This window comes from Heliconius melpomene, chromosome 21, assembly GCF_056956725.1.
Source record: "Heliconius melpomene rosina isolate 202511_hmr_F chromosome 21, ASM5695672v1, whole genome shotgun sequence".
In the NCBI taxonomy this organism is placed as follows: Eukaryota; Metazoa; Arthropoda; class Insecta; order Lepidoptera; family Nymphalidae; genus Heliconius; species Heliconius melpomene.
In genome coordinates this window covers 3,403,642-3,416,266 of record NC_140409.1, presented here as the reverse complement: position 1 = coordinate 3,416,266, position 12,625 = coordinate 3,403,642, and the positions used below count along the sequence as shown (strand labels likewise).

General features: G+C 32.0%; 1 protein-coding gene across 3 annotated transcripts in view; it reads left to right on the top strand.

Annotated features, from left to right (window-relative positions):
- The window catches only part of LOC146526868 (dipeptidase 1-like), a 43,440-nt gene extending 37,451 nt beyond the window's left edge, over positions 1-5,989 (top strand). For all 3 annotated transcript variants that reach the window (XM_085206483.1, XM_085206482.1, XM_085206484.1), the window contains 3 exons: positions 577-652; positions 2,487-2,625; positions 2,954-5,989. In XM_085206483.1, coding sequence (XP_085062609.1) covers positions 577-652; positions 2,487-2,625; positions 2,954-3,061 — 323 coding nt within the window. In that variant the 3' untranslated portion in view covers positions 3,062-5,989. The remainder of the gene's footprint in view (positions 1-576; positions 653-2,486; positions 2,626-2,953) is intronic.
- Positions 5,990-12,625: the final 6,636 nt, after the last annotated feature.

Here is a 12,625-nt window from a genome sequence, read left to right as displayed (position 1 = left end):
CAATCTGTATTGTAATTTCACATTCTAGAGGCATATACGAGTTCGCGAGGGTTTAGCTGGTATTGCATTTGTATCTATGAATGATTATAAAAATAGAGCCAATTTTTTAAAATAAATGTTATTATTAAATCAACATAAAATAATTTACATAAAAAATATATACCAATTCTTATGGACATAATATAATTTTTATTTTATCTGTAGTTTGTGTTAAAAAATATTTTTTCGTTATATCATTAAGAACAGAACAGAACAGAATTAAATATATGTGTCTGCTATCAGTACAAGAGACAAGCAATATAAACTGATTTAGACCAAGCAAGTGACGTTACCGAGCAAATGCTGAGCTCAGCTTTGACCTCGCGGACTGTACTTAGATATTACTTGCCAGAAGTAATTGTTTTAATTGATTGGTATGTAAACAAATCACATTGATTGAAGCACTCAGAGAAATTAATTATTTAATGCAGTGTCTTAACACTAAGATCTCTCTGCCCGGCTATAAACGGGACACTGCGTGAAGCTAAAAACAAAACAATAATAGTCCTTCAATTTAAATAATAAATATTTTTTTAGAACATTTCCATTACCTGAAGAGGATGATTGGTGCTGATTACGTCGGTATCGGTGGAGATTTCGATGGAGTTAACAGGTAAATGTTATTAAAGAAAGTTTTGTATACTTTTTAAATGTCAATATTTTATGTGTTTATACAATAGCGTGTGACTGTAAACGTGATTGTTTTGGGTTACATCCTACTCCGGGGGGTGATTTATCTTTTAATACCAGCTCTAGTCTGGTAAAGACAAGTCCAGCGTTGCGTTTCCCCACTCAACACTGCCTCAAATCCATTCGGAAAGTGGAGAACGGAATGTTTAACACTAGGTTGCTTATCATCCTCTATGATAAAGCTTGAAATTAAAAAAACAATATAACGAAACGGTATGACCGAAAAAGTAGAAAGAAAAGTGGCTCTTTTACTACTTCATACTAACATTGCAATACAAAATCTGAATAAACAGAACGTGGCAAGTAAATTCTCACACAAAAAATTCTCGCATTCTGGTGTAGTATTTACCTAAACCAATCAAGCCTTTTAGACTTCCTCTATCCCCAGCAATTGGAGCATCATTATTAATTACTGGCTAAATTTTTACTGGTATATTAATATTATAAAGCTGAAGATTTTTATTTGGTTGATATAATCTCAGATACTACTGGATTATTGAATTGAAAATGTTATTTTTTGTTGAATATTCTATTTCTAGTCCTTAGAATGTGCCACGTGTTAATTACTTTTATTTGATAGTGGACAAGAGACCGCGAGTAAAAGCTATTTCACATATAAAACCATTTATATAACAATCGAATCTAACTTTATTCAGTTATATGAGTAGGTTGAAATTATATGCATTTTAAATAATTTACTTAAATTACGAATGTATCACGACTATTAAATTATGTAAGCTTTGATAACGAATAATATTTCAAATACTTTGTAATATAGTAATGGACGCCTTGTACATACTTCTGTTCTAAATTTACTTTTAGATTGGAAGAGATTCAAAGAGAACAAATAATTAATTTACTTAATAACAATAACATTAAATTTTAATATGTATAAACTTAAAATTATTGAAATAAATCTATTTGTAACATAAAGTTCTTATTTTCATAATATTTTAGATAAAACTTTAAAGCTTTTCTAAACGTAACAGACTGTCTGAATTGATAAGACTCTAGATCAAAGTTGGCAACTTTCTTACGGATATAGAACTATTTAAAGTTTAATGTTATAAGTGCAGAATTTCCCAAAGTTTAATTTAACTTGTAATTACATATAATTTCATTTGTTTTAGAAATTCTTATAAAATTTTACCTAAATATGTTATAAAATTATATGAGCGAGAACAGGAAAAGTATATTATATTTTTTTTTATATTTAAATATAAATATAGGCCGCATCGGCGCAGCGGCACAAGGGTGTGACCGTAACGCGACGGTTGTGGGTTCGATCCCCACTCGAGGAAGTGAAATATTTATTTACGTTTATAGTTCCATTTCTTCGCTCTGGTGCCGATGCATAGCACATAGCACGGCGTTCTGCCACCCAACGAGCAATGCCTCCAGAATTCAGCAGAAAATGAGGAACGGAAGTGTCTCAGCACTAGATTCTCTCTGCCTGAGTAGGCAGCACAGCAGGGTTGCTGTGTGTGGGATACTGCGTGTAGCTGAAAACAAAAATATAAAATAGAGTTAGTTATTTTAAAAAAATCTTATCATAATTCAAGTAAAAACGTCAAATTTATAATCTTTAATCTACAACATTTATTTAGTTTCAATATATATTTAATATATGTAATTAAATATATATTAAAAAAAAGATATAATATATATAATTGTGTTAAGTCAATTTAACCTACTAAAAAGCTCTATTTACAAGAGGAGACACTTGAGGACGTTTGAGCTAATAATGTCAATTACAGGGTTCCTCGTGGCTTGGAGGATGTCTCGAAATACCCTGAACTATTCGCTGAACTACTGAGGAGTGGACAATGGAGCGTGCAGGAACTGAAGAACTTAGCTGGACTAAACATGCTGCGAGTCATGCGACAAGTTGAAAAGGTAAAACAATATAGAAGATAATATTCTCGTATTTCTTTTGCTAACTTTTGAAATGTTGGGTTCAAAATGTTTTAAAACTTTACTTAAACGGTATCATAATATTTTCCTTAAAATTACTATGTCTTAATAATAATAAATAAAAAAAATAATTAATAATTATAATGGTGTTTTTTCACCCTAAAGATAGGCTGAAATAGATAACTCAGCCATATGACCGTCTCTTGCTTATTGCTTTTCATATATATATATATATATATATATATATATATATATATATATATATATATATATATTTATAGTATATAAATAATATAAATAATTACTACAGGTAAGAGATGATTTACGGACCAACGGAGCTGAACCTGAAGAACATCCTGACTCTCCCAACGATAACGGAAACTGCACGAGCAACGCCTTCTATACCGACGTTGTCTAAACGAACTCCACAACAAATTATATAGACATCGGGTTATATGACTAAATATTGTATAAATTCAACAATTATTTTTCTAGAAAATCTTGTAGTCGAAATAGTCATTTGAACATTTTTTAGAAAGAAATACTGAATGTTATTTGGTCTTCACAGAATAGTATATTAAATTTTTACCTTGCGCTTAACCCGAGGTCTTATTCTAATTGAATCATTATATCTGTCAACTAATTCAAGTAGCGATATCGCAACCATTTATATACAATTTTTTAGATCATTGTGGCTGTGAAACAATTATTTAACAGATATATGAAGAATAAAATGAAATACACTAGATTCAATTGGTGTATAATTCCAATATTAAATGTATTCCATTGATGTTTTATCCAAATATCGGTATGTAGCTTAAGTTTTGAAAGAGATTTGTCATCAGGAGAGACTTAACAAACTCACTAAAGAGCGTCTCGGGTGAGGATAGTTTAGGGAGCGATAAAAAGTATCTCATTCTTTAACTTTTCCACATTAAACCTATCCTTTATACATATACTATACTACTTTAAAACATTCTGAAAAAGATTTAACCCTTTCGTTTCTCTTGAATTTATTTTACGATCTTTTTTCTCATACTAAAAGATAATTTAAATTTACATTTTGTCTAAGTTTAAAAAGAAAGTTATAGAATGAGACATAATTAATACAATAATTAATCGCATGTAACCGTTAGAATCTGAAATAATTGTATATCAGTGTTAGTAGACGCATGATAGATGTTCACTGTCGTAAAGCACTGTTTTCTTCAACTTCTATGTAATTACTCTGAGTGTACTTCTATGTAATTACTCTGAGTGTCAAATATCGTCCTTCTTAACTCTATCATCATCCAAAAATGGCTCCGTTGTGAAATTGTGAATGAATGTGTAAGTTGTATTGAATTTACTAAAACCGAATTAAATTAATTTTATTTCACGAATGGAATCAACGTGTTTCTTTTTAATTATTTTAATGCTAAATTGGACAAACTAATGGATTACATCAACTAAATTAAAATTAATAAGGAATTAAGGAATATAATTTTATTTATACATTTGATTAAATCATATGTTATGGTTTAGGAACGTAGTTAGATAATAAATTTTTAAAAATGTTAACAATTATAATGATTATAAAACAATTTATAAGACAATTATAATCTTTTTAATGAGGATTCATCAACAAGCAAAAGGTAGGTTGTAAAGGAATTGAATGCCATACGGACGCCATTGTACTGTGTGATTTGTTCTTCTCCCTTATTTCCACGCTTGTGTGAATAATAGGTGATTTTTTTATTATTACTAGAGGCCACGTAATAATTTGCACCAGTTTCTAATGCTCATTTTAGTATATCATACACGATTATTATCATATTTGGTCTAGCAATAACAACATTATTTTGAGAAATTGCCGTCAGTAATTAAATACAATAGTTTATTGTGTTCAATGTTTTCGTACAATATTGTTACTAATAACAGCTTTATAGTAATGGCCTCTATTAATACAGTCATATATGTAAGTAGATTATAATTGCTGTGTAGATTTCTGTACTAGCAACTGTGCATAATGTCTTCGGTTTTTAACTATCTTTCTTGTCTATGTTAATTTGTTTCTCTTTCTTTATAATAGTAAGTGAGTAAATTATACCAAAGAAACATTGTGATGAACAAGGTGTGCCAAAATGAATATAAAATTAAATCTTTCAATAAAAAATGAGTACGAAATATAACGTTCTTAACAAATATGTCGATATGTTTATGATGCTGCTGATAGATTAAGAATAATTTTAAAGCCGAGTGTAATTTTATGGTTATTTCTTATAACTACAAATTTTAATCAATATTGTGTAAAATAAAACAAAACAAAATTAAATTTACTATTTAATTTAAGATTGGCATTCCCAGTTAAGTATATGAGAACGTCGACATATTTCCGTCATTATGAAACATATCCGTAAGGACTAAAAGCCATCTGTCCACATTTGCATCAACTTGCCTCTAAATATTAGAAGAACCGAATTATATAACATAATTTATTCCAAAACCCTACAAATATTAACATACCAGCTTTAAAGTTGTAATTTTGTCTTATGGTATTCGTAAACGACCTACTTGTGATTCCCTGAAGTCCTATTGAAGACAGATGGTTCTAAAGAAACGACCTTTGTATATTTTCGTACTTTCATTAAATTTTGATATATTCATATATGTCTATACGACAATAAATCATTTTGTAATGGTCGAAACTCCGCTTATTTCTTTGCCGTCACCAGATTTGTTTAACCTGTGAAAAGGCGTGCTACGAGCGTGATGCTCACTTAAAAACTATCCTGGATAGTTCAGGATAGTTTTGGATTTAGCCATAATCTAATCCTAACTTTTTGAAAAAGAATGCTAAGAGTATTCTTCTGAAATAAACGACGACGAATAAATGACGAAGAATATTCTTCTAAATCCAGATGATTATTGTCGATACCCCCGTGTCGCTATTCGTGTAAACTTTTAAGACTTGCCTTCTCATGGGTTAAATTTAAGTAACTTCTTTATGTCACACAGATCTTTCTATTGTTAAATAAGTTGACACATAAAATTGCTTATTATGTTTTTTTTTAATTTATTTCCTGGTAGGAATAAGCGGAAATTTATCTCGATCTCGTCGAGCTGTGAGTCTAAAACCTACATATGTATATAAAGAAATCGGGGTAAAATCGACTATTTCTTAGAAGTTACGACTGAAAATTTTCTAACCTTTATTATAGCATTACTATCGTGTCTGAAGTCTGGCTGTTATTTTGTAATTGGTTTTGAAAAGTATTTTATTAAAATGTCTTTTTGCACGAGCGCACAGCTGTTACATGTATTCAAATTAATGAATTAAAATAAAGTCTTACTGAATGTATTGAAATATTGTTTTATTTTTGCCACTTTTTTAATACTTTTTTTAGACGCTATATTATGGTTAAAAAATAATATAAGCTAAAAGTGCTTTCGCTTAATATCTGGAATAGGAATATCATATTAAAACCAGGATTGCTAAATGTTGCTTGAAAAGGTCCCTTTAACTAGTAACCTAGCCATCGGCGACTTGCACCCTTGTCATGTCGCTAACAATATGGCAGTTAGATTGTACGTCGGCATATAAAGGCATTATAAATGGTTTAAATTTATTTTAATACTTTAGTATGTTATTTATTTTGGCCTCTGAAAATGTACATTAAGCAAGAATTTGACAAATACATAACAAATATCCTTCATATTTAAATATATTATCGTAAAAATATTTAAAGTTCCAACATACTTTCTCCACTTTTTTTACTATAATTCTATCTCTACTTATGTAATGTTCTACCCTAATGAGCAAGCCGAAAATCTGTAATGCAGTATGGCACGCTGACGTGTCAAAAATTAATTTGCACGTCGACTTAACGAGGCGAGTTTTGAAACTCGTGTACGAAAGCTTATCACGCTGTGACATTACAACGATCGATATCCGCAATCATCTTGATATTGGCAGACGTTTTGGTCTGTGTGTGTTTTATATGAAGTATATCGATTTTACTGAAAGCACTTAATTACCTATTATGATATATTTGCTTACAAAATTCCTCGTATACTACAGGTAACAGAGTGTCTTAACACTATGTCCCCATTATGACATTTATGTTCTCCACTTTCCACCGAAATTACGCCTTGCAAGAAGGTTTATAATGTATTTAAGTTAAATATATGTGTAAGTTTTTAAAATTAATAATATATAATATCAGCTTTACACTGTATCCCGCACACAGCAGGGTAGGCAGAGTTCCTCATTTTCCGCCTAATTCAGGAGGCATTGCGTGTTGAGTGGCAGTACTCAACATGAAGATAATGAAGAAATAGAAATATAAATTTAAATAAATATTTCATCTCCTCGAGTGGGAATCGAACCCACAACCAGTGCAGTGCAGTCGCTATATCACCTGAAATTTTAGTAAAACTGAATGTGTCATTTTGTAGAGCACTATTGGCTCTTACCGATACAATACTCACTAAAGCCACTTTGAAACTTTCATCTTTAAAGGTACATTTTCCTTTGCCTTTGAATCGCATATGAGTTACGAGTATTTGAATTTTAAATTATTTTTAGCTTTAGGCTTTATTGTTTGTGACAAGTGAAACTGATTCCTGATATTGCCTATTGAGTAGCAGAACTTAAAGTCTCGCTTTTTATAAGTGATTCTTCCCAAAAGGAAGTTAAAAAAGAAAAGTAAAAATATAAGTAGTTGTACATGTTTTTATTAAGCAATGTCAGGGAATTGTATGGTGAAGGAAGTGAATAAGACCTACCAGGGAGTTCAGACCATGCTTAAGATAATATAATTTCTTTAGAATTTAACTAAAGTCCTTCTACTTTATTTTCTTTATTCTATTCTCTGTTGAATACGTCTATTGATTACGTCATTCAATTATAGACTCTCGAGGACTAACGACGTCTGATCTCGACGGTAAAATTAATTAAATTAATTAGACTTTAAGGAAGTTACGATATAATAAGTTAAAAAAATATGACTAAAAATGTCACCTGCCATCGGTTTACGTATAAGAAGTACCTATTGAAGTTTAGGTCCTTTTTCCCTTTGCGATAAAGATCTATTGGAATAAAACTTTTTAAATTAACTGATTTTTACGGATAAAATAAATGCTTCGAATTTCTTACTCAAAAGTTGCTCTTATTTGAATTTTTTTTTTACTTTTTTTCTTTTGAACACAATGTGTCAAGACCTATATCACATTTTAGGAAATAATAAGATTCTATTAAATATTAGTGAAGTCATCATTAATATTTTATAGAATCTTCTATCATGACCCAAAAAATATTAATGAAATACATTTATTAAGTAATCCCCACCGATTCAAAGGACTTTACGTTGTATGCGAACAAGTGGTTCTAGCTGATACTGGAGTGGACAAGTCTCGAAATGAGAACAGTACCTAATGTTATACCATAGGAGACCGAACCTGGATAGAGACAGACTGTATAGAGACAGTGCGTGTTTAGTAGCCGAATTCCAAGCCACGCTCTGTCTTGTTACCAGAGCAAAGAAATGAAAATATAAAAAATGGTGTGGTATCGTGGGATACCAGGTAGGAACGACGTTCCTTCGGCTAATGTAGAATCGACACAAATTGCAAAAAAAGTCGTGCTCAATTTTATGTAGGTTTTCTTGATTTTTCTCTTAAATTTTGCTGATTAGTTTTTATTTAAGTACAAGAAAGTATTTAGGAAACTCAGTTTAGGAAATAATAAATATATAGAAAGAGAGAGAAAGAGAAAGTTATTATACACTACTCGTCTGTGTATGCGACTGTCGCGCCTGCGCACGTCTCATTTAACGGCTTTATTCCACGCATTTTTCTTACGGTTTTACTATCACATTTTTTTCAGTTCGGTCACGCAGCCAAATCCCTATGCCTTCCAAGCCTGCCGTAAGGAACTTCGTTCCAAAATATTTCAATCACCCTGTTGGGAATCGATCCCAAAACCGTCGCATTTATTATCACATACTTGTACCACTGCACCACGACGGTCTCAATTACAATGATAATTAAATAATAACATTCAAAAAGGTTATTAGATGTTTCTAAGTATAAATAAGATAGTTTATCTTCTAATTAGAATCTAGCGAGCTCTCGGTTTGTCCTTTTGATGACGTTAGCTTGTAGTCTAATTATGAGAACAAAGAAAAATAAACGATGAATCTTCTTTTGTTTGTGCAGTTATGCACTATTTAAAATGCCCTGTGTTTTTATATAACTACCTCGTATTATTTGCTTATTAAAACGACTATCTGGTGCGGTACGGTGTTTTGCACAAAATGTAATAAAAAATAACTTTATGAAAAAAATAAAAAATATATTTTATTATATGTGAAAATTATGAACGATGGCCTAAGGCGTCTTCGCCAATACATATCTCAAGTAGAATTTATCTAGATTTGGATAATTTTATTGAAATAAATTCAAGCATTCTAGTTCTTATATTTAAAGAGAACGGAGCGCCAAATGCTATTGATTCCTCCATTCTTTATTCGCCTGATCTACTGTTAACATCTTCATACATAACCCTCACCAATATCAGCAAAACTGTGTTCGCGAAAGTCAAACCATTCTCTTACTTCTATCACCAAGATCTACTTCTATCACCGTTTTTGTTGAACAACAAAATTTCATTACGTTATGTGAAAAAGACAAACAATACCACAAATGGCATACAAAATGCACAGAAACGAATTGATTCTACTGAGCCTGAATCGCATTCAAAAATCAAAAATAAATGAATCTACATACATACATATAAAGCTGTTGAACTCTATTCACGTGCCCAGCGAGGCCAGCTGCCCACGTACCAGCACAGGTGCACCTCTGGTTTTGTTGTGCCAATATAGGTAGTTTCTGAAGCGGATGAAAGATGAGAACGTTTAAATTAAATATAATTACTTAATGTTAGTATTGTTTGAACTGTTGGTTGAACTAACTTTCGTTAACGGGTTCGTTGTGGGTTCGATCCTCCACTCGAGGAAATAAAATATTTATTTACATTTATATTTTTATTTCTTTGTTCTAGTTTTGAGGCAAAGAGCGGCGTTGTGTTCCGCCACTCAACACACAATACCTCCAGAATACGGCGGAAAGTGGGGAATGGAGTGTCTTAACACTAGGTTCCCTTTGCCTACCCTGCTGTGTGCGGGATACAGCGTGAAGCTGATTTTTTTTTATTATTTTAATAGGTTCACGTACACTGTACACAATTATATGAAAATAAAAAATAAAAAAAATCTGAAAAACTTTCAGGTTAATCTTATAGTACGAAATAGTGTAAATTGACGTGATAGGATTCCCTCACATATGTAGATGCCGGTGAAGCTAAGAGGACGTGTTAATTAAGCAGCTAACTAACACCACGAGTTATTAGATACTTTATATTAGTTACTAGAACTTCTTGCAAAGTATTATTGTACATAACTTAAATAACAAAATGTTAAAGAAATTTCGTGAGGCTTTCATATTTTTTCATGTTTTGACCTATATCAAAGTCTAGGTCTAAATAATCGAAATATTTTGTATTTTATTTGAAAAAAAATCAAATTATTGCATCAGGATAGGCAGAGGGAACCTATTAGTGTTAAGACACTAAGTTCCCCACTTTCTGAAAAGTTTTTCGAGGCCTGACGTGTTGAGTTATGGAACTCAACGCCAGGCTCTGTCTTGGTGCCAGAGAGAAAAAAAATCCCTCGAGTGGGGATCGAACCCACAACCAACACGTTACAGTCACACCCTTGTGTTCCTGCGGCCTCACTCTATTTAGGACTATTTTATATATATTAGTAAAACATATATTTTAAACAAAGGCTTAATAAAGCTATTGTAGCTGCATCAGTTTTAGTCGTTAGTTAATACAATTTCCATACAGAGTCGGATATCTCGTTTCTCACGTTTATAAATTGAAGCTTACAAATCCTTTCACTATAAATGGACTCGTAATAATAACCACATATACGCTTTCCATTTCTATTTATGTTTTCAGAAATATATTGAATATACAGTAAACGTAACGTTTTCCTTCGTTGTTATTGTTATTGTAAAACTGACACTTTATGTAGATATAAAAACCTACGGTACCTGGCGGTATATGATAGGACGCTTCACGCTGTATCCCGCACACAGCAGGGTAGGCAGAGGAAACATAGTATTAAGACACCCCGATTCCCACTTTCTGCCAAATTCTGGAGGCGTGTTGAGTGGCAGTACTCAACGCCGCGCTTTGTTTCGATACCAGAGTCAAATATAAACGTAAATTTCACTTCCTCGTGTGGGAATCGAACGCGAGGCGACGGCCAGAATTATAAAAGATATTTGTTATATATATAAAACATTTTTTTTTAATAATAATATATTTATTAACAATTCTCTTTTATTATTAGTAGCTACTAGTAATATGTGTCTACAAATAAATGAGTACTTATCTATTTTTTACTGTATTATATTCCGCACAAATCAGGGTATACAGGAGGAACTTAGTGTTAAGGCAGACCGTTCCCATTACGACACTCCCGTTCTCCACTTTCCACCGATTTCTTTATATTACGTTGTCAAACTCTACGCCGCGCTTTGCCTTGTTGCCAGAGCAAAGAAATGAAAATATTAAATATTTCATTCCCTTGAGTTAGCATTGAACCCACAACCCACACGTCGCGTTTACAGTCGCACGCTTGGGTTCCCTGCGCCATAACAGCCTTAATTCTTACAGTATTTTATTGTTTATTAATATAATATAAGAAAAGAATAAATAATAAATCTACAAAGTAAAATCTATTCTAATTTTATCATAGAAACGTAGAATCTCATTTCCAAGGGTCCTTCTATTCTGACATGCTAACTGGGTGAAATGCTGACTCTGGCGAGTACAATAGGTCCGAGCTGATTCAACCTTTTTCTTGAAGAAAAAATATACATATATGCAAAAAAATATACAACACTAACCTTATTAAGGAAAGGCCGCCTGTACACGAGTTTATATGGGGTTCAATTTCAATGTGGAATTTTTACAAGCGCAATATTACTAAGCGGCGTTGAATTCCGCGTCACAGTAGAGTATCTCAACACTAGGTTCCCTCTGCCTACCTAGTAAGGAGGGCAAAAAAATGAAATTAATTATATTATATCTAAGCATAAGCTAAAAATGAAGAACAGAATGACTCCCCACTAGGCAGGGGTGGGGGGGATATCTGACAAGAAAAGTGAGTAAATATATAACCATCACAATATTGATGCAAACAGTCAATTTCACGAGCAAGCAATTAATTACAAATATTGGAAGCATTTTATCAAAGCCTAAATTTGAACTGGGTTACTGATTGATATTTCTGACAAGTATGTATATATAGATTATAACAATATATTTTATATGGATATACATTTAATAATTCATTATTTTAATGAATGTTAATTAATAACTTGTATGTACAAAAACACAATTATTATTGCTCTTTTGCTTTTAACATAGGGTCTGACTTGGGGTAATGATGATTTCTCGCTCCGACAACAGGATAAAACACGCCGTTGAGCCTAAAATGTCTCAAATATTTAGTGAAAAGTGGAGACCGGAGAGTCTTCTCTGAGAGAGAGCACTAGATTTCACTGTCTATCCTGTGAGCCCTATAAACTGACAATAATATGATGCTGATAGCAAAGTTATTCTGAGCTAAAAACCAAAAACTATCATCTCCTCAAATACATCGCATGAGGCACTTAATTGTAATCAAAATTTAAAATTAGGTACTCTGAAAATATGTGACTTCCTTAACAAACGACGTTTAAACGTTAAATAATTTCTTTGAGAGCATGGCAATAATCTATTAATAATAGCTTCACGATATATCCCACCTACAACAGAGGTAGGCAGAGAGAACGTAGAGTTAAAACACTGCGTTCCATATTTTCCGCCGAATTCTGAAGGCATTGCATGTTGAGGGACGAGGCTATCGCCACACTTTGCCTCGAC